The 27,423-nt window shown below is 43.1% G+C and overlaps 1 protein-coding gene across 1 annotated transcript in view; it reads right to left on the bottom strand.

Moving 5' to 3' along the window:
* Positions 1–27,423, bottom strand: part of LOC139109987 (interleukin-1 receptor accessory protein-like 1) — a 138,175-nt gene that overhangs the window by 7,409 nt on the left and 103,343 nt on the right. The window contains exons 3-6 of the mRNA XM_070669454.1: positions 26,035–26,248; positions 6,722–6,855; positions 5,619–5,783; positions 1,210–1,347 (exon numbers count right to left, since the gene is read on the bottom strand). Coding sequence (XP_070525555.1) covers positions 1,210–1,347; positions 5,619–5,783; positions 6,722–6,855; positions 26,035–26,248 — 651 coding nt within the window. The remainder of the gene's footprint in view (positions 1–1,209; positions 1,348–5,618; positions 5,784–6,721; positions 6,856–26,034; positions 26,249–27,423) is intronic.

Below are 27,423 nucleotides of genomic sequence, written 5' to 3'. Positions count from 1 at the left end.
ATTTGAAATAAAAAAAAATAAAAAAAATAATTTAATAATTTTGTATTTAAAAATTCTTAATTTAAATCGCGATGTAACTTTTGCATCTTTGAAAAATCTGCACTTTGAGTTACATTTCTTTTACGTTAATTGCGTGTCGCGACTCGATTTTATCCGCTTTAATTCGGCCTCATATAAATAATGACTATCGCAACTCATCTTCGGCGCGTATCGACGCCTCTCGAAATGCACCGCGTTTGATCTTCGATTTACCTACACTCATTTTTAATTAAATTGCGCGACCCGCGCGTACCGTATACATTATGCGCTTCTCTAATTTCGTTTCGCCTCTCGACGAGTCGCGATCGATGATATACTTTTGCCGTATATATGATTGCCGGAAGCAAATGCGATTTTGCCGTCTTGCGAGAAGGGCAGCTTTTATTTAACTTTAATTCACAAGATGCGACCCCCTTTCAACCCTCCGGTTGCGAAGTTGCTTATATTGAACCGCAATTCGTGGCCCACATTCGCCGCTGCTGAATATCCACCCTCGTAGCTCACCCCCTATATTCGCCGCATGCGGGCCGCATCGCCGCGGGATGCACCGCAAAGTAAACCCCGCAGGGAGTCCCGTCGAGCGTACATTTCTGTATCTCTTTACCCCTCTCTCTCTCTCTCTCCTCTCTTCCTTTTTCTTCCTACTTTGTTCTCTGACTGTCTCTTCGTTCTTTGTTTCTAAAGGAGTCTTCATTCCTTATGTAACGCGATAAGGATCTTTTTCGCGTCGCTGCTACTGAATTGTACGTACTCGGTGTCGCGCAGGCCGTTCCTCTCCTCCTTTCCTTTCTCTTTCTCTCGTCAACGTTTATGGGAAAAATTCGATAATGCGGAAATTCAAAAGAAATTTGAAGCGACTTCTCGCGATTTCGAGACGCGAGACGTTCAAAAGAAGAAACGAAATAATTCATGCCAGCTTATTCCTGGATACAGGGTGAAATTTTCAATCTTTAAGAGCGTTACGAGTATCGTTGAGAGAGAAGATTGAGAAATGACTCGAGGGACCGAGGGGAAAGGTGCACAGGTGTCTTACGAAGTGACGGTGCTCTCGTATTCCGCGGGCATTCCGTCGCTGCGGCTACGTAATTATCTGGCGAGATGAGGAGGAGGACGGGGGGACCTCCGCCGTCGTCGCCGCTAATTAACGCGCTAGTGGCCACGGGTACTTACAATTGTGATTCAGCTGAGACAACTCCAGCGCCGCGCACTTGTACCGATGCCTGGACTCCAGCGTGGGTATCACGATGCCGATCACCAAGCTCGAGTCCTTCTCGTGGTAGCACACCAGGGCGTCGCATTCCTTCCCGTCTGCAATGCACAGTCACGCGGTCTCGTGATTACTCCGACTTTCGTCAGCTGGGCCGAGCTGAGCTGGGGCGAGAGGCAAACGGGGTCGCGACAGTTAGTTTGATTCGGAAATCAGCCGGCGGTAATTTCTACTATCCGATCGCGCTTTCTTTTTGATCCTTTCGCGATTTTTTTTTTACCTGGAAACTTCAAGCTATCCTCGCGATTTGCATTCAGTTTGTAAAAATTTCCTCGCCGTTTGATTTCTAGAATTCCAGGGTTAGTAGGCTTAAAAATGTACACACACGTACACATGCATATAAGAGATAAATGTAACAAATATTATAATCTGTAAATCGATTTTCAGTCTTTTTGAGATGCGTATACACTTAGCAAATGTGCACAGGGACTGCGACATTCGTCGGTAATGTGTGTTAATATTTTTGCAATGATTAATTTATTTATAAATGTTCGCGTCCGTTGTTCGTTCGTTAAGTATATGCACGTTTTTAAGACCGATCAGACAAAGTTCGGGGAAGATTAAAGGGCTCTTGGACACGATAAGAGACGCAAATCGACTTTTCGTGGAGTAAGAAGGGGAAGGGGAAGGGAAAGATTCTTCACATTATGAATATAAAACAGAAATTTGGCGCTCCTCCGCGAAATCTCGTGCGATCCGAGAACGAATTTTAAATGGAGCAGGCTGCGGCAAGGTACGAGATAGAGGACCGGGAAGGGGAGAGAAGAGGGCGGTAATAATTCGCGCATTATCGCTTCCGTTTACTCAAAATTTATTCCCGCGTAGTCGGAGGGGGAAGGAGGCGCGTAACCGTTCACTCGAGAAATAGATTAAATCGTTATCGCCCGCACGCCATTATGCGCGCAAAATGTCCCATAGAGGTAAATAATGTGCACCGTAATGGGCGAGGGCGCTTATATGACGGGCGCGAGAGGAAGAGGCGGTTAAGGGAATCGGTTACGACATCGCCCTTTAGTTTTATCGTAATTCCGCCGCTTATTTATCGGATCGTACGTTCGCGGAATACAGCGGTCTGGAAGGAAACGGCAAATAGCCCCCTGCGACAATTAAGACCCCGATCGTTACCGAGATCGTTTGTGCAACTGTATAACAAGTCCCATTAACTTATCTCCTTCTAAATGTACAATTTCTAATGTAATTCATAATTGTTTAATTATTAATTATTTTTTTATTCATCAATCAACGTATACTATACTTGGCAATAGAATCGAATTAATCGTATGATAAATTTCAGGCGCTCATTGTTTCTGTTTCAAGTAATTTAAAAAATAGGCAAAATTTTACAAAAACTCTTACGACACATCCTTTGGAAATCGCGTGATTTTCACCTTGGTTTTTTTTTTTTTTTTTTCCTTTTCTTTTCTTTTTAATTAGAGGACTGATCAAGTCGGAGAGGTCCATGGTGCGCGAGCCGCTCTCTTTTTCTCTCGCGCGAAAGTGTCCCAGCCGGCGGAAACGTCGCGTTGTCGCGCTCGATTTCTCACGAGCGAGCGAATGTCCCACGACATCGCTGCCTTATACGGGGACGCGGAGAGAGAAAATTACGACGATTACCGGCGGATTCTCGGAACACACGGCGCGCGCGAGACAGTCGCTCGTCTCGCCATTAGCGCGATCTTCGGCGGCGGCGTGCTCGTTTCTCTCGACCGACCGAGGCTCGTTTTCTCGGCCGAGATGCACGATGACGACGGTATCATTTCGGTCGGGTCGACCACGGAGCAGCCGGCTGGCTAATGATATCTCGTTGCATGGCTAATGCCTCAAATTGCCGGTCCGGCCGTAATTGGGCCCGACGCGACGCGGCGAACCTGACGACGTTACTCTCACTGTCGGCGACGTCAGGTGAGCGACGTCAAGGAGGAGGAGGAGCTGTCGCAAAGATTTAGGTCGGGACACGACGTGTTCTTTAACCCACCTCTGTCGTCCGACGTTTGTCTGAAATTCTGGAGGGCGGAAATCGAGAAAGGTTTTGGGTTGGACACCATGCGCGCGAGGAAAACCCGGCGAGCTGATAAATTTCGAGAAACGAGACACGAACCCCTTTAAATAATTCCTTATTTGTTCAATTTCTACGCGAGTAAATAAATTTAAGGCGGAACCTCGATCTTGCTGCGGACAGTCCGGAATTTCAAAAGCTGCGTAAAAAAAAAAGATTTGTTATTACATTAATTGATATAAATTTTTCTACCGTGCTTTGTACATTTCGCCCTCACATAAATACATGTCTACACGCTTGTTCCCCTTTTCCAGACTGAGAGGACGGGACATTGGATCCTTCTATCTTTGCCGTCATTTTTAATCGCGGGGCACGACTAAACGCCGGTAATAATCCCGCTGTAATTGTTAAATGTAATATGCAAAGAGAGAACCTCGGTGTAACGAGTTACATCGTTCATATTACGGCATGTCTGCAGTATTGAAGCGAGCGGACAGCTAACGCGACGGCACCGATAGAGAGGAGAGACCGCGCAAAATCCTTTGAAAGTTCCTGCCCCCGGCGGAATTAGCGTTACTTAAGTAAATTGCGAAAGGGCGGGAAGAATTAAAGTGCGATCGGTTAGGTGAGCAAAAAAAAAAAAAAAGGGAAGAAGGAAAGAGGAGAGAGGACGGAGAAGAAAAAAAAAGAGAAAAGAAAGGAAGGACGCAGCTCATTAAGCCTCAACTAGATCGGGGCTCCTATTTACGCGAGCTCTTCCTGCCGGAGAATGTCCTGGAGGAATAAAACGACGCCGCTGTCGTCTTTTGTGCCTGCAAAAATCCTCCTTTTTCCTCCCGTCTTCCCCCTCTTTTCTTTTCTTCTCCTGTTCTCTTCCCTGCTCTTAGAAGGATTAAAATTTGGCGGAATTTTCTGCTTTCGAAAGACCTTCTTCGAGTCTTCTCTCGTTCTCGAATTTCCCATCTCGCGGGACTCTTTCGTGTTTTCTCGCTGCTTTTAGAAAAATCAGAATCTGTTTCGGAAGAATTACAACTTTACAGTCCCGTGCAATCTGGAATTTTGCGGTCTTAAAATTGCTAAAGGCCGTAACTCAATTTTCCACGCGTTACTTTTCTTACCGAACGTACGACTTCTTACAAATTCATTGTTATAATTTAATTCCTTATCTTTATCCCGTTATTGTGAGCGCGAGAGACAGCGCGTTGAAATTATGCAGCTGCAAAACAAAGGCTGCCGCGACTTCTCACTTACAAAATTATCGTCTCTTGTGTTGCACGTATTTAATTTTTTAAATAAGGAATCCTATAAAAAAAAAAAAAAAAAAACACTTTTCAATTCATAATGCGTAAAACCTGGGTCGACACAATTGAAGAAACGAAGGAATAAAGCCCGATGGGATCTCGAAACCGGGAGTAAAGTCTCCCGAGGGACTCGCGTCGCCATCAGCATATTTAATTTTATTTAAACAAATTGAGGGAATGATGCACGAGGGCGGAATAAAGAGGAAAGTAAATCAGATTAAGACGGAGATCAGCGTAGGACAGAAAAAAAAAGATCAAGGAACAGCCACTTCAATTTCCTCCCCGCGCTGCGTCTGGCGGTACTTCTCGCGGTAATTAAGAGTCACAATTAAGTGGACGAAAAAGCGTTGCTGATAATTACCCCGACGGAACCTTCTCGTTCACGTTGCCGCGGCGAATTTGTCGTCGCAAAAAAAACGGAGAGCCAGCGCGAGCAGCGGGGAGCACGGAGCAAGGACCTTTAGCCCATCAAGATCGCCTTAGTTTCGGGATTAAGGAAAAATCCTCGCGATTCATGCGACTTCGAATTTTATGTCGTACTGTATTCCTGTCTTTAGACAACGAGACCCCGGCGTTTTAAGGACCTTTAAATTAGGATCGCCCGGAAGGGTAGAAGATAAAGTCTTAAATGGAGAAAATTAAATTCTGACCCTCGCCGTTTTCTGATTATTTTAAAATGTTATTTTCATGGATTCTTCTATCTCATGAGGGCGTAATTTTATTTTTAAATCAAAAGGTTTTCGCGCATACGCGGAATACTCTTAGGGAAAAAAAAAAAAAAAACTCGCGACCCCGAAAGACCAATTCCTTAAGTCTAAGAAGTTAGACGTCGCTCTTTGGCTTGGATTTTTAAGCTCCTGGGAAATACGAGTTTCGGGATTTACCGTTTCGTGAGCTCTGATTGCCAAATTTCTATAGAGCATCCACAGGAACAGCACAGGTTGAAGATTTCTTGCTGCAATTGCTGAGTGGCAGAGATCGCGCGGGAAAAGGTTATTTATGATTGCGAACTCACCGCTTTCCTCGAGGTGGCCGAACTTGTCTCGACAGAACAGTGCAAGTGGCAGCCAACAACGCGCGTAAAATGCGCCGGCAGATAAGAGCAGCACGAGAACGAGAACTGCTAGCAGGAGAGACTTCCGCCAGGATCCGTTCGGAAGACTCAACACGAACTGTGGCTCTGCAAATCAAAAGGGAAAGAACGCTCGAAATTTTCCGCAAAAAGCGAAATAGCGATAAATCCTTCATCGTAATAAAAAATAAAAAAATTTTCAGTATCAAAAATCTTATCTTTAAAATTAATTAAAGAAATGTAATGAAAATATATGCTCTCGAACAATAAAATTAAGTATAATATCAAGATAAATCAAAGGTTTTTAAAAATATTTATGCTGTAAACGAGTAAATTTGAATAATGTGTAATCCCAAAATGTTTTAACTCCGATAAAAAGATACAAATGGAAGTGTTCGCGCACGAAGGTTAAATAATGCTTAAATTCATCGCGAAATATCAGATAGAAACGATACGGTGTAAATATGCAATATCAAATTTGACGGTGAATTAAATCTGTGTTCAATTTAAAAACAAAATTTTATCGTTGCGTCGTACCAATTTATCCGCGTAACTAATTTGTCGTATAATTAAAACCGATAAAGCGAATCGTCGGCGTGCGCGGTTTTGCTAGTTGACCGATACGTTTTCCCAGACATTTCCACCGATTATTAAAATGAATTCGACGCTAGTCTGTTTTTATACGCGAACAATAAACCACTCAGATTGATTAAATGCGTTTTGCGTCGAGACATAATTAACAATCGTAGTCGGTAAATAACAAGTAAAATTATTTAATCCGTTGCCGGGTATATTTCAAATCTCATTCGCATAAAAAGCTTTCGAAGCACGACATTAAAATAAATAATTATAAATATTAAATTGAAAATGTCAGAAATCAACGTTCAATGATTAATTTATGTAACGTGCAAAATTAATTATTGTGACATTAAATTAATATCAAATTAAAATCCCCCAATGTGGGTTATTTCGTTACATTTTTATTTCAACTTGTGAGTTTACAATGACAAGGAAAAGTTGAAGAGATGTCGAATAGTGGATTTTACCTTGCCGATATACGTGAGCTGCCAATGTAATCTCCTCGTCGACGCCGTTGCTGACTTCGCATTTGTACTCGCCGTAATCCTCAAGAGTAACGTCCACAATCTCCAAGTAAGAGCCGATTATTTGGTCATTTTCTCTGTAACAGAAACGTTTAATTATAATAGAATATAATTACAATTCAAACGCTCGCAAGCGCTGGGGTCATCAAGCGACAGACGGACACCTTCTGCAGCAACTTCATATCGACGCTTCCTCAAGAGAATCATGGTCGCGGACGATCGTCGAACGATATATCTCAGGACGTTGCGGATAAAGTTTCATCTTCGCGCCGAGCTTGGAATTTCTCACCGGATACAGGTATTATTTCGGAATTAATTACAGAAACTACAAAGGATTAATCTAATCGACAGATACCGCGTCGTATCCAACGAGTGGGCCATTGAGTTATTTCCAACTAGCGACACAAATCCACACGATGCATGCAACACAGTGAACATTTCATTTTTCTTGTTGTCAATTATTAAACAAGGATGAAGTGATGCGCCGTGTCGCTAGTTGGAAAGCACTCTTTATGTCTCAGTGCTACCCTTCCCCCTAAACGCGTCGCGGAGGTGTCGCGGCCGGTAAAAATTCGGTTGGCAGTCATGAAAGTTAGTGATCGACGTTTTACCGAAGATTTGATCGAAGCGGGTCGTAATCGACGAGCGAGCATCGCAACGCATTCACCGGCTGTAAGTTTGTAGCGTGTTAATATTTGTAATACTAAGTGTGATAATTGGCATACATAATTTATTTTATCGAGTAAAGTGCTTAGCGCTCGAGAGAGACGCGCGAAAGTCATTGCACGTATGGCGTACGTGACTCGCGCGATATATCGTCTCGGCGTCACTTGAATAATCGCTTCGCCAGCAGTCGAGCATCTTTCTAAATCTGCAGAAGTAATTATACATATATATGTATTCTTTTATAGCGCAGTAAATTCGTGCGGCCTATTAAGATATTCAGAGGACGGCAAGTGAACAGCGTACGCGACTCGATCTTGGATGTTCGACATTTTGCATGCAATTACTCGGACGATCTACACGTCGTAGGCGACTCTCGCACGATCGACACGTCGTCACTTTGGTTTTCATCTGCTGGAAATCAAGGACGACGCTCAGCATTGTAAAATAATTACGTGTGATAAACGAAGACGTCGATCGATGCAAATTACCTTCTGCAATCAACAATCTTTGGTCGGAAATTACCCTCGACACGAAAAATTGGAAATAATACTTATGTAATTACTTGCAATATATTAATTATCATTTATCGTGTTCTACCTTTGCATTCTTGTTATATTTAATTCTATACAATAAAGATACTTTCTCTCGCGCGCAAAATTTCAACGCGATAGCTGGAATAATCAGAATATTTTATTCATGTAAATTTTTTCTTTTGTTCAGGTGAAAATCTTATGCAAGGGAAGAAAACACGATCCTGGACAGATCAGAGGACGACATCCTGAGAAAAGAATCAGGAGGAAGCTTCGAAGAGGAGTTTTGCGTCAGCGAAGCAACGCCAGAGTAACTATCATTTTGTATTTTTATTAAATAAATGTGTTGTCCTACGCGCGCGAAAATTACTATATGTAACAATTTTCACCGATAATATATAGACGCGTGATCCCTTACGACGATTTAGTCGCTTTCTGTTCCTTTAAATTCGTATTCGTATATACATTCGTATATTAATTGCATTAAATTCTTCAAGCTAATTGCATAATCAACAATTGATTCAGTCTAAATATTTAGAATAAAATATTTCGCAATACATCCACACGTTACAATTTTGTTAAATGAATATTTTCAGTGATTTCGATTTGATGGTTTGATCCGCTCGATCGATATTCTTCCCACCTGCTACCACCCTCTCTGTCTTTTGCTGGAAACGGAACCAATGGTATGCACGCGGCGGAGCTCCACACGCACATTTTCAGAAAGTAAAGTAAGTCGCTTTTAATTTTTATGCTTAATCGCGACCTATACAAACATTAATATTGTACATATAATTTTTCCCTTTCTACGTCTAATGTTTAACTTATTTTCACATCAAAGAACTGTTCCGTCAAGTTCTCAATTATCAATTTTAATCTTAATCAAATTGTATAATCGATCAAAAAAAGTTTTTCTTAAAATTTACTTGCCAAAATATTTTGGCAATTAGAATCAAGTTGTTACAAGATCAAATTCTCAGGATACTAGTCGAAAGAAAATTTTTCTTCGGTCTACAAGAAAACTGTATAGCTCTGAAGATTTTTACTAAGAATGCAAAAGTCTGCCGGGTGATTAATTCACGTAAATAAAAGTGGAATGTGGGCCGAGATAGAATTTAATAAAAAAAATCGTCGCGGACATTTGTGCGACGCGAGTTAAACGACGATGTCGGTGACATCCGGGTTTTTTTTTCCAAATCTCCGGTTACATCTCGCGCGGATATTGCAGCGAGAAAGGCGCGGCATTATTGCACGTTTTTTCCCCATTCGCGTTTTGCAATCTAGAATGCATTGAAGCGCGTGCGTTTTCCGTGGCTTTTTTTTTTTTTTTTGGGAGGGATAGTTGTCGACCGGACGAACAACCCCGTCCCGTAAAGAATAAATTTAAAAAATCACACACAAACAAAGGTCCGCGTTTACATTCGGCGGTTCGCGGTATAGTGGAAGCCGCGAAAGAGTAGAGGGTCCGTTCGCTTGTTACACCATCGTTTAACGCACGGAATATTTCGCTGTGCTAATTTAATTACGAGCGCGGCCGGTTCAGCCGGCGCGACGACTTATACAGACAATTAATTCGTACCGCGTAATTTCATTCATCCATTCATTCCCTGGGTTCGTCACCGTTTCGTCTGTGGCACAACGAAACCAACACGTGGATATGGCAAATAAATAAATTCGGCAGCTTCGGAATGAGCGAGCAGGTGAGGCATCGTACCCGATTAATGTTCGGTAGAGCATGTGTCGTATAAATTGTGAGATAATTAATTAGATTTATTAGACAATTAAATAATTAACGGATTGTTACGTAAAGCGAGCTTTCAGTTTCACGAAACTTTCGCGTAGAAGAAACCTGTTCCCGGGCTGTTAGGAGTGTCGCGTGGGACACATCGGTTTTCGCGAGAGTCTGCTAACGCCACGAGAAGTCGGGGAAACTTTCAGCATAACGCCGCTCCGCGTTTACAATACAGAACAGCGTTATCCAACGGCGGCACAAATTCCGCGCGTGAAAAATGTCGAGAACGAGCTGGCCCGCCGTCGATGAATCGCTCGCACGTTTTTCGAACGGAGCTTTGTATGTTATGGATAGTCCCGAAATATGTACGAGCCATCGATATTCGAGAAATATTGACTTTCACTGCTCGCCGCTGTCATTTTCTTGCACACCGAGGCCGACATATAATATTTTTTTTTTTTTTACCGGAACACTGTCGAGGCCGAAAAGCCCCGGATATACGAGAGCCCCTACCCTCAGATCTCGGCATATATGCATGGTTTATTAATTAAAACTCGATTCCCGCCCGATTCAACACCGATCGCGGCGGAGAGCGGTAGATAGCGAGCTGGTCTTTCACCCTTTCGCTCTACGTTCCCATCCCCACGCTTCTTCGACCCTGTTAGTCAGATCCAGCGGTATCGGGGCACGCTCGGTGCCCGACGATCACGCGCCCGCGATGACATTTACGAGGATCGTGTGCATCGACCGGTGCAGCTTTCTCCGCAATTTGCCAAACGCGCTTTACCGAATAAATCGCGTGTCCGCGATATCCACGGCGTGGCACAATCGATAGCGGTGATGTGAGGCCAGGCGAGGCGAGGCGAGACGAAGCGAGTTGCATTCTGCCGGTCTGACGACCACCGGATCCCAATCCATCGGATCCCGCGGATGCATGGCAAACGCATCCCGTGATTCCGCATCGCTGCGATTTCGGTATCGTGATCGAATCGTTTCCGGATAACAGATAAAATATAAAATAAAGGGACGAAATAAAATAAAACAGAAAATCATCACTCTTTCGTGCAATATTGCAACTTTTTCGAAAAATTAAATTTTTGTCCACATTCGAACAAGTACATCGAATGTCTGTCATTGAAAATAGCTATGCAAGTCGCCTCACGTTATTGGTAAAAAAGAATTTTTTTTTTTTCGTAGAAAATCGGATTTTCGCGAGATATTCAATCGCTTGCAAAGCCGTATGCGCGATTTCAACACGTAGATATTTCAAGATCGCCGTAATAAAGCGATTGAGGCGAAGGTGCGGGAGGGAATGCCATTGATAATCCGTTCTAGGTATTGCGGTGGCTTTTTATTCGATTAAAGTGCCGCGAGTAACACGGGCGACCCGCTTCTGCGAATGCTCTATAAATTCCGGTCCGTTAAGTTGATTAAAACTATTCCAATTGATGGCATCATGCGTCGAACCGCCGCGTCCTTTACTGTGAACTCTCGACGCTGATCGATTGATCGCATCAAAGTGCCGCAGCCGAAAAAGAATGCGTGCCATTAAAATGTAATGTAGTTTTTTTTTTTCAGAACACGTTAGATCTTCTCGATACCAGACTTTAAAAATTAATTTATAAGAACTTTTGACCTATTTTATTTCATTTTATTTTTTTAAAATCCGTTTCTCGTTATCGCAAAATTAAACAACGCTTTTACCGTATCCACGAAGCGGTCTATTTCACGTTTTCCAGATTTTTAATTGAAATAAAAAACTACGACGATGAAACTACTTTTTACAAAAATGACGGGGAATCAATAAACTACCTATCAAACGAAGTAAAGTGAAGGTATAACGAGTGAACTGGCAATTACGCGGTATTTTTATCAACTTTTCGGCAGCAGAATAATTTTTAATGACAGCGCAATAGCATGCCGCTAAATTATTCATCACGTCACGCACGGCGATGCACAATTGACATATAACGTCGCGAATAATTGCACAATCAATCGCATACAATAATGTAATAAATATAATAATTATTATTAACGACCGCAACACCGATCTTCCCCGCCGCTTCCCTTATTCCGTGCAAGAGTAACGTCGCACGTGCAGTTTGTCCCATTAGGCGTCAGCGCGGCCGCAATTAACGGACAATTGTCGGACGCAATTGTCGCAATGATTGTTCGATGCGGGTACCGTTAGAGGCGGCATTTTTACCTAGAAAATTGCGCGCTCGCAAGCCCGACATCGACGGCGAGCGTGACGTGACGTGACGTCACGTCGCGTCGCGCCACGCTCTCGATTCTTGCATTCAATTTCACCGCGTTCTCGGCACCCCGATGTAATATTTCCATCGAGTCGCATTTGCAGCCGGTTCACTTTGTTTTTTTTTTTCTCCACCCTTCGAACTCGCTCGATTCGTCGAAAATCGGATGCGTTTGGAGACACACGTGTATGTATATCTCTCGCCCGACGTCTCGCCATGCGTAAATGTAATAATCGGATACAACCGCGATAGCCGATCAAATTAAACGGTGCGACTTCCCAGAATACGGTATATCGTCGCTCGGCGCGCCGCCCTACTTTAAGGGATGTTAATAAAAAATGAGTTGCGCGGCGATGAGGGGACTTGTCGCGTGGAAAGCACGTGGCGATTTGCGGCCGCGGGTAGGTGCGAAGGTAAATTGGCCGCGTCAGGACGAGGCACGCGTCGCGTGACGAATTAGCGCGACCGCGGGGGCGATTGTTCACGAGAGCGCGGGCACGCGGCACGCGACGATATTTCCGCGATTAACGACGGCCTGCGCGCTCGAATCCTCCACCCGTAAGCTCCACGAACCGAATGCCGTATACGCCGAGGAGGGTTACGCGCCGATAAACGTCGCCGCTAATTCAATTTGTGCGAATCGCGCAAACCGGATCGCCGTTCGCGGAAATTGGCAAAACGTCCGGCGGATTAGCGCGATCGTTCTATCAGGAGATTTGCGTGCCTAATAAAACGGCCACGTTAATCTGCGATCCTGTCCGCACGAGAATCCGGGTCTCGAGGTACATTAGCGATGAAAAATCGTTTTTCCAGCCCTTTGTGATTTTATAGAGAGAGAGAAAAAGATTGCAATAATCAATATTGCAATAATTTATAAGTATTTTTTTTTCTTTAATCAGACAACAAAACACTTGATTTTCATATACATTTGTGAAAAAATAGGTTTGATCACAAAGGATTGAAAGAATCGATTGCGGTCGAGTGAGAAGTTAAAATGACATTATCCAATTGTGAAATTATTCACTGGGGTTTAATGAACGTTGATGAAATATTGGCGCAGTGCTGAAAAGGTGACCGAATCGACGAAATATTCAATTCAGTTAACCCGTTTGTTTTACCACTTATAACTCTCCTCGTAAATTTATCTCGCTCATCTCCAATTTCCACCGATCTTTTAACGTAACGTTGTTCTTAATTCTCGTTTGAGATCATTTAATCAAGTCGAGAAAGTCAATACGCGAATTTACAAAACTAAATTAAGTCCTTCTTCTCTTTTGAAATTAAATCACTAAAGCCGTTCCTTTCGTTTTCGATCTGTCGATTTTTCTCTCCCATCACGTGGCCGGCAATCGCTGTTGCGATTGTGCTGTTCTTTCCCGAAATAACGAATCGCAGGTTAATACCTCTCTCGTTTTTCGTCGCTTTCGCGTTTTGCCTTTTCCGCCAGTGGCCCTTTTCCGACCCTATTCCAGCCATTAACGCGTCGAATCTCACGCTGCTTGCGAGCTTTTTTCCTCCCCCTTGGGCCGGATTACGCAGCGCTTTCTGTACGAGCAATCGATAATCTCGTCCTATTGAGGAGAAAAATAGTTTCGTTCGACGAGCGTAATCTACGAGCCACGGCAGAAAAAAAAATTAGCAAAAAAAAAAAAGAAAGAAAGAGAGAGAGAGAGAAAGAGAGAGAAAAGGGAAAAGATAGAAAGAGCGACAATGTAAAATGAATAACAAATTCCAACCGCGAAATCGCGCGAGCATAGGAGATATCAAATAATTTGTATCCGGATTGTATTCGTAAAAAGATAAAATCAAGATCTGTATGAAAGAATCTAAAGCCAAACTTCAAGAATTTTTTTTATTTAAATTCCGATTTAAATAATTATATGCACGTAAAAAATGATAATGATAATAATGTAATAGAAATTAATCCTATTTTACTAGTAATAAAAAAAAAAAAGATAAGGGTGAGCGGCGTACGTGCCGTGCGCGAGCTACGTTCCTCCACTACTCCTACTCTCGCTGTCTTTCTCCAGCGGTCGAACGAAATGTACGTACGCAACACGTGCTCCGTACGTATTAAAGAAATACGCATAATCGATTGGCGTCGCGGAACAGCGACGACAACAATTAAATTTCCGCATCTTCTTATTAAAATAGGATTACATATATATTCTTTATAAATATGCGAGTACATATGTTCTGAACACTTGCTCATTGATAACTCTTCACCAGCTTGAATCTCTATTCTGTCGTTACTCCACTTGGCGTCTCGGACATGCTTTATTTCGCCTCGTTTTTTTTTTCATTTTTTTTTATTATTTTACGAGGGCTCGGCATTAAGCTCATTGTCGAGTTCGATGTACGTTGGCAGTTTTAATTAAACTCCCGACCGACCGGCGTGCGCGTTCCTCGTTTTCCCGCGAGACTGCTGTACGATGTCATTAATTAAGTACCTCAGAGATTACACGCGTCGTCGAAGGCCTTATCATTGGGAGATATATCAGTGGTGCAAATGTCAATATAAAGCAGAGCTGAGCGAAAATTGTTCGGAGCGCAAGCACGGTTAAAAAATACGAAAGCACAGAAATAGCTCTGTATCGAGTATTGTTATCGAACGAGAGTACGCGTTCGTCTCTCTGCAATTTGCAAATTTTTCTATTTACCATATTTCCAAACTTCTTGCCATTAATTCTATCAAACGTCATATAAAATTATGATTATTACGACGCGCATTGTTCTTGCTGTATTTATTAATCCCCCCGTTTTATCAAGTTCCGTGATTCAAAGAACCTATCCCCGCAAATAAGTCGTCTTATAACCGTATTTAATAAAAAAGATGGAGATTACGTGTTACATAAAGCCCTCCCGCAGCGCTTTATAACGCGTAATCTCCATTTTCATGGTGGAAAAATAAGCTCGCTCGGAAAAATAAGCTCTCCATTTTTCGCAATAATCTCCGCCCGTTTGTACCGCGTTTCGCTCCTCTTATATCGCGCCCCACGCGATTCTGGCCCAAGCTATCGATTCTGGAATAAATAAACTTATTCCATCAATCTATCCTAAAAAGGGGTCTCTGTTCTCTTCTCCCCCCCCTCCCCTTCGTCGCGGCGTCCGCGTCGCCTTTCGCAAAGCTCAAGAGACGACGGCGGGTCCGGCGATAGACCAAATTACCGGCTGCTGCGAGTAGATACGGCCAAATCGACGGCCACTCGCTCCCATAAATCTTGTCTTATCCCGGGCCGCAGATAGAGATGAATTACTCGGCCCCAGTGGCGCGACGCGCGACTCGGCTCTATTAACACAGATTGCATTCGAATGCAAATCGGAATGCAATGCGGATTACTTCCTCGCTGACGCACCGCGACGCGACGCGGACCGGACGAATTGTTTGCGATTACATTGCGCGAATCGCATTCTTGCCACAATATTCTGTAAAATCTCTTCTCCTTCTCTTTCGAGTCCCGTAAATGCAATACCTGACGAAATCTCACGCTGCGGTATTAAGATATAAAGCAAAAAAATGCATTCCACGGTAATAAGATATTTTCTACTTTGAAATTATATGGCGCAATAATTAGACACGTCCAAGCATATCTAGTTATCGATAGTAAACGAGATTGACGTTTTAAATTTTCCATAAATCCCTATCGTTTCCTGTGTGAATTGTGACGCCTATAGATGCGATCTATCACTCAAAGTTTCGGTATTAATTCGGTAATTTCGTTAGAAATGAAATTAGTCCTCTCGGAGCAATCTTGAAGAGCTGAACCTCGCGTACGCGCTGATAATTATTCCCGACGATTATTCCGCTTCCGTTATCAAACGCCGGCGACCAATCGACCGATGATTACGGACGTCATCGCGTGTCACGTTCGCTGGTAATAATTCGCTGTCGCATTACTATTCATGTCTTTCCTGTAGGATCACGGTCCATTAAACGTATCAGTCTCACGCTTTTCATGCTGCTGGGGATGTGGAAAATATATGTGATTATCAATAATGGGGACGAATCTCCCGAGCGTTCTTTGTGCTGTCAAAACATGCGTAATAATTCGAAAATTGGCTCAGCTTCTAGTTTATGTACCTACATCAAGATAGTATAATGGATCTTGGAATCTAGTTCTAATTGTAAGATAGATGTTGACAGAAATGTGATGAAAGCAGATAATAATAAACCGTCAGCAGCACGCGAGAATTATTACGCAATATTACAGCGTATTTTAAAATGGAATTATTTTCATTTTCAAACTCAATCATTAATTTATCTGAAACCACTAGCTAACACACACGCCCCATTTAGTTTGCTCCAATTATTCCAATCGTATTCGATTACATTTGAATTTAAATTATCCTCTATTTTTAATAATAATTACATAATTACATTTCTACGATAATAAAGTAAATTTTAATACGCTGACGCGTAGACGCGCCGTTTATTATTTTTCATCGTCGTCGTTCCGTGCGTTATTAAATTACCCTCGCAAATTCCTCCGTCTTCTCGTCAGAATTCAATGAGGATTTCGCGATTTACGATCGCCCGCCGATCGAATCTCCCTCTTCATCGGTCGCAACCCGATCGAGACTTCCTCCTTGATAAATAAGGATCATCCCGGCGGTTCGCGTGATGAAGTAGACAGGACAAGTTTGGCAGCAGCTACAAATTTCTGGGGCTGCAGGCGCAAGCCCGTAGCGCGGTATCTCGGGCGCGAGGCCCATAAACTCGCGCCATTAATCATTTCCCCGGGGTGGAGTGCATATTACTACCGAAGGGGTTCTTAACCGATCGGCCGGTGATGAGTTATCGATATTACGTGCGACTCCTACCAACAACCGGCATCGGGTTAGTAGACGAGCGGGGCTTTATGACCGAAATTTGTAACGGGGTTGTCCTAGGAAGACGTACGGCGCCCCATCGTCCCCGGAAAGGGAGGTCTCGCGTGAGTTACTTTGACGAGAGTAACTGTGCGCGAGGATGCACGATGTTGACGCTGCCACGAGCGCGAGATGAAAACCAAATAATTACTTTCTCCCGTATAAGATCGTGCCACGTATAACGGCAGACGTAAGGGAGACGGGGCTGCTTGAAGAAAAAATATAGAGGTAGACACGCCGAAATCGTTACTTCCGCAAACGTTTCTTGAATACGCAAATAAGCGCAAAACGCTCCGAGTTGTTCAATCACTCTGCTCCAAACTTTGTATTAATTTTGTACCGTGAAATCTATTTAAAGTCAAACGTATGCTACGTAATTAAATAGATGGGCTATAAATTTAAACTAGACAACCTAAATTGTTTTTGACTCTTTTATTATTCAAGTTAAATAAATTAGTTATAATTAAATTAAATTTTATTTATTTCTAATTCGCTGTCGGAATATTTCGCAGTCACCTCTCTCTCTACGTTTTCGTATCTTTCTCTCGTGAATTTTCCCGATTCAGCAACGCGTTATCTATTTACTTAGAAAATATAAGGACTGTAAATCACATTAATTAAATGAAATTAATCTCTTCCTCCGAGTTGCGCGAAAATCGTGCCCGGAGACGAATCTTTAAACCTCCACGCGCATTAATTGCAAGCGGCTATAAGATAATTTCATATCCTTCTGTCAAAAAAAGAAAACCTCAAAACGATCGACTCGACCTGTCGTTCCCTTTTCGATTTATCCCTCAGGAATAACGCGGGAGTTAGATTTTGCAATTTCTTTGGGGAGCCGTTTTCAGGAGAGGTTTATCGTTATCGAGAGAACAGCACTGTGGGCCTGTTGCCTGCCGAGCCGCGAAAAGGCCGACCGTCCAGCCGTGAAACGCGATTTCGTCGCTCCGACGCACAGTGCATCTCCCCTCGACGAAATTCTGACAAAAAATACTTATCGGTTTCCTATCGAGTTCCTGTCCGCATTATGTTTCCCTAAGAGAGACGTGATAGAAACAAACTTGACGAATATATCCATGCAGTTTCCTAAATATAGAAATCCGAATTTCAAGCGCAAAGGAAAAGTCAAAAAGCTCATAAATCTTTGCAGCGATCTTGCGATTATAGATTTCTAAATTTCTAATAGTAATTATAAATCTATAAAATACTATTAATAGAGTACAGAAGTTGAAATGAAAAATAAAAGTACAGGTATAAATAGACTTCTCGTTTAAGCTGTTACCGTAAATCTATACCGTTGAACTTTCAATACATATTTTAACAAATAAAGTATTTAGATGATCGATTTTCTTCTCCTTGCATATTTCTTAAGCGTCGAGATAATTCCGCGGCATTGATAAAGTTACTTAAAAGTTTTCCACGGGAAGGATGCATCAGTTTTTGTCGTGGCGGCGATTAATTCAATAAATCAATCAACGGTGAGATCAACAACAAATTTAATCATCGATTGCACCGCGTAAGTGCCACATCTTGTTATCGAAATGCCATCAATAATCCAGCGGCGGCTCATTGGCCAATAGTCCGTGATGCGATTAATATCAATTTGTACGGATTGGGTTTATCGTATTTGTCGATTCGCGACGCAAGAGGGAACATTTTCCAACGACTGCCCCGATTTACTTGAAAACATGCAATTGGGAGCAGCGCTCATTCGAAAATATCATCTATTGAAATGCTATTCGCGCGCGGTGGTATTAGTAATTCACAATTTTCCGAAATACGATTAAATATTAATGAAGTCTATTGCACATACCGACTAGAAAATACGTAGAAGAGCTTTTCCGAAAACGTTGGTTATATTAATTTAAATTAACGATAAAAAATAATAATTACATCAAATTTGTTCTCGCGGAATTATTTTATCATCTTGATCGAAGCTTTAGCTTAACAAATTGCGCGTTGGACGTTAAATGTTATGAAGATGATGATTCAGGGGTGAGATTTTCGTCTCGGAATTCGGGTCTAAACTCAATCTGCGGCCCGTCGTGAATGTCCCACTCGTATAATACGACAGTCCGACGTTCCTTCGCGACGATTCGGCAAATTTCTCAGACGTCACATCTCGCGAATGCAGGCCGGCGCCCATGCTTACGCCCATAAGGTTTCATTATGTGGCGTTTTCGCCGACGCGAACACATACGGCTGCCTTGCGGACTTTTCTGGAGATCGATGTCGCGCTAGACGACATTTCTCGGACTTTTCACCGCGTCTTTACGCCTTTTTGTCTCTCCCCGTTCGCTTTGCAACCGCGAGGAATAGAGCGTCAGCAGTTTTCTTCCCACTATTGAAGAATTGCGTAATCGAGGCGAAGTGAGTTGGAAAACGATTCGGATTCGTTTCCTGTGATTTTGCGAAAAAATTGCAAGAAGTCGCGAAAGAACTGCCCCGCGATGTAGCACATGTCTATTTTAAGAGGTCGGAAAAGATCTTTTTCGGGAAAGAGCATAAGAAGCGACGCTTTCAAATATTCCATTTCTCTAATTCATTTCCCAAACTATTTTACGCACTTGAAAATATAACATACATCCAATTTTTATTCCGTAAAACGTTGAAGCGTTTATCTAATAAATTAATTAAACCAGTTGTTTTAAGACCCGAGAGTATAATAATTTTCGAAAAAATAATTTTTACTTACTCCTCATTATTTTTACACGTTACCCGCAAAAATCTACTTATGTCCGAGATAAAAAAAAAAAAAAAAAAAAAAAAAAAAACTTTACCTCGCTGAATTCAATTTAAATTCAATTTAATTCGCTAATGACGCGCGCGAGTCTCGAATGCCTCTTTCTCGTCCATTTTCTACATACATATAAACGGGTAATTGGACGCCGTCACGACTTACGTGCATGTGAAATCTTCTTTGATCTCGGGGAAGGATCGCTGATTGCCGAAAGAATCGCGGCAGCATCATCTTGACGGATTCATTTGTCGTTTAATGAGCCGACTGCATTATCCCTTCGGCACCCTCTGTCGCGTCGCGTCCCGGGGAGTTGCCCCTTCCCCCTTTCGCCCCCTCTCGTTCCCTCGCAAAATCGCAATCGGCCGCAAACATGCCGATCGCCATTACCTGGTAACCTCTGCGCGATGGTAAGGCTACTCAACCAACCACTTAAAAATGGCAGCGCGCTATCCGGCGCGGCCCACGAAAAAGGAGCGATCAAAGGGAAAGGCGGGAGGGAGCGTGAGGGAAGAGACACGAGGGTATCATTAGAGTAATGACGGACTTCGGAGGAGAGACCGCAGAAACGGACGAGAGAAGATACCCATGGAGTTTCTTGCCTCGCGCTCCATTCCCTTCGTCGCCCTAGTCGTCACCGTCATTGTCGCCGCAGGCCTGGATTGCTCGGGGGAATGCAGAAACGGCTCGCGGGAACTCTCGCGACACTTTGTCGACGTTATCGTGCGTGTGTCAACGGGAAACGTGGCGCTATCAGGCCCGAAGCGACGCCCTTAATTTAATTACCGCCACCTGGGATTAACTCGATTTTCGCGAAATAGCTGACCTGCGAGAGGTGAGAGTCCATCGGTGAGGCGATAAATAATCGAATTAAAAATTTGAAATTTGGAACCCTGAAATTTGGATCGGCGAGAAATTTAAAAGTACGATAATTTAAGGGAGAGTCCTAGATGGAAATTTGAGAATCGGGGAAGACACCAAGTCTCGATGCATGCGAGATCCGAGCCTGACGCCCCGCTGAAGAATCGCGAGAGCTCGTATCCGTCCCTCCCTCTCCCCCTCGCGAAATAATCCGTTTCTCTTTCCCGCCGTTCGTACTCCACTCAACCCCGGCCGCCCAGCTCTTTCTCAATCGAGACTTCACCTGGTCGCGAGTTTGTCCCGCTGTTATTACGTGTATAATGCGCGGCGCGGTGGGGCTCCGCAAAAAAAGGCTAATCGACGGGGCCCGGAGGCGTGGTGCGGCCGAGGGGGCTCCAGCCGTCGTCGGCGGGGCGAAAACGCTTTCGCGGAACAGACCGGCCGGCGGGATGTCAATTGAAACGACGGGAACTCGGCGATTTACTTTCCTTTATCCTTTTTTGCCAACTCGGACCCCGGTCTTCTGCTCCTCCCGATTGCCCTCGAATGGTCGCTCGAAGGAAGCTGGACCCCCTTTCAACACGCGCTCGTCGTCCGCTCGTCAAATTCCTCGTCCCCGGCGTCGGTCGCGCGAAGAAAACTTTCCAATCGCTCGATATTTATGCCGAGTAAATATTGCAGTCCGTTAAGCGCCCGTTATTAAATTTAATTTTTACGCTCTCTTGAGCGTTCGCCAAAACTAACTCAATTCGCGAACCAAATTGGAATCTTTTTAACAGATAATAGATAGCTCTTTTTTTCATTTGGCTTTTAAAGATTCATAATTCAATGTGTAATCGAGTACTGTATTGTAATTTTTCAATTTTTAACTATTCATAGGCTTCAAATATAAAAATTGTCAAATTTTTTATTCACGATCTTCACCGAATGTTATTCTTTTCCGAGGTAATAAATAATGAGACTCGGTCGAGTCATTAAAACGTTAAAATATTCACTATTTGATGCTTCCGCAATTTTTATTATCTATAAATTTTTAGTTTTTCGATTTTATATTGAATTATATAAATTATAAAAATGCACGTAAAATAATATATCTTTAAAAAAAAATTACGTCGTACTTAATAAAAAAAGAAAAAAAACTACACAGCACACTTTGTGAATATTTAATTTGAGAAATTACCGAGGACATAAAAATCCGTCGTTTTGCGTGGCGATCGACCTCCTGTCTCGATCTGTTTTTAATTCAGCGAATCGGGTGGGGAGAAGGCTTTAATAGCGAAACGATTTCATCAGCGAAAGGGCTGCAATTCATTATTTCGCGCGAGTAATCCTTTTTGCGCGCACGGATCGCTGCGACGACGTCACCTCCGCCGTAATCGCAGGAGGAAAACGTAAATACTCGCCTTCCTCGCGTCGCTAGCTGACGGCGCGATTAAATCAGGGGACAAATTAGCAATTAGCCTGGCTCCCGGGAGGATTTTCCTCTGTTTCGATTGAAGGAGATGAACAAGCAGGACGACAGCCCGTAAGACAAGCCGTGAGCACGATCTCAGCAGCCGTATAAAACTAATTTTTAAATATCCTTCTTACGGGAAAAGTCAAATAATATTCTCGCTCGCGTTCGCGTTTGCCGATTATTTTTATCCGATTATTACTAAAAAAATCCCTCCGTTCCTCGTTAGACTGTTCCCGTCTCGCTCCTCGATATCCTCTTACGTTCCTCTCCTATTATTTTCCGACCGCTTACCTCTCGGCCATTTATTTTACGCTAATTTCCTCTCCATTTGTGTGCCGGGACCATCGTCGCTTAAAGACGCGCGACTTGCCCGCGTTTCGCAAACAGACGGCTGGTCGAGCTTAACTGCGCACCGTCGAACACGCTTGCAGTTCGCATCGCGTGACTGTTTAATCATGCTACATTGTCTCCATATGGTGCGGTCATGCAACATGCATATGCGTGTCGCTCCATTCGGCTGTCATAAACGTCGCAATGTTGCTCACGGCCGGTCTCCGGTTACATCTACCTGCGTTGCACCTCGATGCAGCGACACCGGGAGGGGACGAGGGCGGACGGGGGAGACGATCCGGGACACCGGACGTGGCCACTAATTGGAGGGCTGGTTTGCGAGACAATTCTGAAATTTCCCCCGTGCGAGGGACGAGCACACCCGCTTGCCTTCGTGAGAAACGCGATACCGCGAGCGCGTCTACAACCGAACGTGCAATCGAAAATTTCATCCTCGACATCTATCGCGACGTATTAAAGTTGCATTTCAAACTTCAAAAAAGCTCCAAGTACATTAAAAAAGAAATAAATAAATTTGGATGTGCTTTAAAAATTAAGTCGTTTTATAAACCTTTAAAATAAAATATAAGCTTCGGGACAAAAAAGAACTTTTAGATTCTACGAAAGATATAACGTCAAAGAATGACGTTAATAAGCTTTGATATCGCGACGTACAAGATTTATTCGTCGAGGGAGAAATCAATTGGGATGACAATGTATATAAAATCGAAATTGCGAAGAACGAAGGAGTCCGTAAATTGTGCAATAAGCGGTTAAATACGTCACATTTGTCCATCGAAGACTTTGTCCTCGCGAAAATAATCGCGAATTTATTTCTACCTCGAGACTATCGATCGCCTTTTCCATTCGGCAGATAGATATTTATAACGAAGAACGATAAAAAAAAAAAAAAAAGTAATTGCTAACAACGTACTTATCGCCGCGACATTCTTATCGCATTTTCGAACGCGGCTTTGTTTCAACGAATGCGACGTCGACGTCGTTTCATGGGTGTTAATTAAATTTAATAATCCGACCTCTCGTGCGCGCGAATCCTCGAAATTCGCGAACCCTTCTTGCACTCTCCGCCGTCGGTCTTGAACGTACCCTCGTTTCCGTTTTCCGGATGTGTGCCCACCCTTCTTGTAAGTTAATTCGAGTCCTTATCTCAAGACAATGGGCGTCATCAATTCCGTCAAGTTTCTCAAGAACGCGGAATTTCGATTCGCCCTCTTGCGCGACGGGTAAAATTAATTCTGAAACGCGCACCGCCTCGTCGATTCCAATGTTTTAAACGTAAGGATTCCGCAGAAATATGAAACAAGCTTCGATTCGGTCCGTAATACAAATTATAGACGTAATACGAGAACGAGGGAAGAATATGTACCGAAAAACTAAATGAGGAACAGATTGTAAATCGCAAATACATAAAACTTTAATCTCTTTCATTTCAATTATAAAAATTTCCATCCTGCTTTTAATATTCTTCTTCCATTTTTCATTCGCTCGTCATTTTTTTACACGAGACGAGTCAAAAGCGTCATATTTCGAGAAATTGCATTTCCCTTTATTAACTACATTTTTTGGGCATTAAACTATATTCTGCATATCGTATTTTCATTTCTATGATATTTACACGAGTACTAAGTTACTTTAGTATATGACGATTTCGATTTATTAAAATTTACTCCGCGCAGTTTTTAATTTTTCATTGTTCACAATGGGTCTCAAATGTTTTTTTTTCCTTTACATTTTAACAGTATTAGATTCTCCTTTTATTTCGAGATACTTAATGCGCTTTAATCAATAAAATATCTCAAATTATTATTTTTACGTCAAATTATATTTGTACAGACGTAAATATCTCACTTAATAATCGATAACTTGGAGAAACAGAGCTCTTCTCTCCGGAGAAAAAGCAGTCTTGTATCTTCTCAGAAATACTCGAGATAACGGAGCTCCGTTTTGCGCGCACCGTTCACCACGCCTTCCGCGCTTATTTTTAGAAGACGCCCGAAGGGCGTTATTGTTAAGATAAATCTCACTCTGTCCCCTTTCCCGGGGCGCCGGCTACCTTTGGCCCTTCCGGCTTAACTCAATTTCTCCCGTGCCGGTGCGGGACCACCGGCTCGCCGCTGATGTAAAGTCTAGTTTACACGAACAACGGCGCGCGAGGGCGAGATGTACAGGCAACGAATCCGACCACTAATTAAGAGACGCGCCGCGACTCGTTCGCGCCAGGGGAATTCGGGATAGTTCTCTCTCTCTCTCTCTCTCTCTCTCTCATTTTCTCTTACTTACTCTTTCTTTCTCGCTCTCTCACTCGCCTTGAGAGACGAATGCGCTCGTTTCGCGAGCACGTATTCTTCGGGGAGTCCATTACGTTACCTGACACACGCCGCCACACAATGTTACAACGACGGATTCTTATTGTCTTTACGGATTCCAAACACGATCGCGAAGCTCGTCCCGCTGGACGCAAACGCTGAACTCTTTTGTTTTTCAAACGTTACGAAATAAAAGTGTCATTAATTTCTTATTGGAGTTGCGTTCTACTTGTACGGCCTGTCGCTCAAGCTGAGCTAAAAAATATCAAAGTACCTCTCTATTCGAAGATAAAGATTATTCTTCAAAACTAATAAAGGTTAATTTAACATAATTATTCGCAGAAATCTTATATGTATTTATTATTCGACATGCTTTGGACGTCGCATGACCGTTAAATGTAAGTAGCGTTTAATTTTAAAAAGATCTCTACAAGATAGCCCGTTCGCTTCGCTTCTACTCCAAAATTCCGACACCCGCCGCCTCTTGACGTTAATCGAAAATTCTTAGATCCCATTACGCCTCCCGGGTGCGTGCAAAATCTCGTTAAAACAAGCGAGGTCGACGCGGGGCACAATTAAAATCAAAATCGCCGAACTGACGTCGCACTCTCGGCGAGAGGAATCGAGAGGAAAGGGCCGGAAACCCGGGGACGTCTCGGAGTCTGCGGCCCCCGAGGATCTAATTATCTGACGATAAAATTGCGCTCGGCGGCGAATCGTCTGCTTCTCGCACGTGTTGTCCGGACGAGCGGGGATAGGATTTTCGTTGTAATGCCGTAACGCGAGGGGGTGGGCCTCATCGGTGCGACGTGTGCTGTCGAGCCGGCGGTTTCGCCGTGTTTACCGTGGCGATGCGCCGTGACGGCCGCATCGCTCGGGAAAATTGAGTTACGGAGGAATAGAGAGCGAAAGGCTGCCGCGCGGCGCGGGAAAACACGAGACGCCAGGCGTCCGACGACGCGCCGGGGGTGAAAGCCCAGAAGAATGAAAGCACGTTACATAACCAACCGAGAGTTCGCGTACGCGCTCAGCTGCTTCGCACGAGACGCTCGCCGTCGCCTTTGACATCTTGTATCCTATTCAAATCGAGGCACCGACGTACGCCTTCGAGCTCAAAATCCGCCCGTGATTGCAAGACGCGCGACTTGATCTTACGCTAAAGGTCTTTAAACAGGTTCTTTTTTTTATCTTATCACATCTTTCTTGTAATTTTTTTTTTATTTTTTTTCTTTTCTAAAATTATTTTAACACGCTTGATAATTTTAATTCGTAAATCTCTCTCGAGACGCCGATATGCTTTTAATTGAAACTTTTTAAAGTCTAAGAATTTATCTTGTTATACAGTCAGCTCTTTAAATATATTTTCTTATTATGAATGTTTCTCTCAATTTTAATATGTTTTAAATTATTTTGATATAAAAATTAAGATACAATTCTAATAATGCTTAGACATTCTTTCAATTTTACGCGTAGTAAAATAATTTTTCACTTACCGCGACACCCTGTGCTGCGCTATCCTACCGTGGCTGGGCAGGGTCACGTTGCTGTCGCTTTTCGACCAGGTAACGGAGTTCTTGGCATCGGGTAGATCGACTTTGCCTAGGTACGCCTCGCAAAAGAGCCTCGCTGTGCCTCCCAGAGGCACCAATTGCGACATCGGTCTATAAGTAGGTAAAGGTTTCCCCGTGTAGACTCCAGATTCCTCGTCTGAAAGTTCAAATTGCATTCACAGTTAGTTCAAACTATAACATTGCGAACGCGCGTGTGCTCGTAAATAGGCACGCATAAATTCCACGCTTAAATCGCACGCATAAATCGCACGTTGGCGCGCGCTAATTCGCGTCATTTGTTCACGGAGGTTTTAATCGGCCGCCTTATCCCCGGTGGCATTTAACGGCGATGATTGACGACGATTCTCAAGGTGGCCATAATGAATCGTACGAAAAATGAAAATCACTTTAATATCGCCTCGCATTACCGCGGTTCTTCGCGCCTTGAATTATGAGCGACCTGCATTACCGTGATATACTTCCCCTAGCGTTTATTCTGTCACGTTTTATCCCCCGCGTGTTCATATTTAACGCGAAAATACTTTTTCGGCGGTGTCTCTCCATCTCGCTCCGAAAGAATCGCGAAAGCCATTTATCTCTCGCGCGAATCTTTTCGGGGTCCAAGTAAGTAAGAAAGATCCGCTTTTAAAATAATTATTTAGAAAATACGTATCTTGCATTCAATTTCGGCTGTCAGGGTTTTTTTTTTTTAACATTAAACTACGACTGATAATGGATAATAAAAATACGAGTCTAAATAAACCTTTCAAGCAGATATTTTAATTAAGAAATTAGGAATTGTCGTTTCTGTTGGATTCTTTGACAGATAAAATGGTAATTAAATGTTTTCCTTCAGATTTTCTGAGCTGCGCTTTCAAAATGTCGTAAGCCTTAGTTCTATTATGGATAGGCATTCGATTAATTAATTTAATTAGCTAGAAATTCGCCCTTTGGGCGGCTTTTGAAACATGCTATGGAGCACGGTATCGAAGTGCAGAGGAGTGTGTAGACATTGAGGGCATCGAATGAAAGAAGCCGGCGGATGGTGGATGGTAGATGGCGGAAGGTCACAGGTCGTTGGGTCGGAACGACGAGAGAGGAAATGGAGACAGTGCGTTCGGTGGCCGGGCGAGTAATTCAATCAGCATCGATGCGCGAAAAACGCAAAATTAAACACGCGTCTATTAATTGAAAATATGTGTGCGCGAGCGCGAAAAGGGCACGTATCGATTACTTCGTTGATTAAAATTGATGACTACGAAGCTGAACGGTCAACACTCGACGCCGGTTGAATTATTGCTATTTTGCCGAACGTTTTGCGTTTATTAACCG

This window comes from Cardiocondyla obscurior, linkage group LG19 (genome assembly GCF_019399895.1).
Source record: "Cardiocondyla obscurior isolate alpha-2009 linkage group LG19, Cobs3.1, whole genome shotgun sequence".
Classification (NCBI taxonomy): domain Eukaryota; kingdom Metazoa; phylum Arthropoda; class Insecta; order Hymenoptera; family Formicidae; genus Cardiocondyla; species Cardiocondyla obscurior.
The sequence above is the reverse complement of the archived record's forward strand: the minus strand, read 5'-3'. Positions and strand labels throughout refer to the sequence as shown.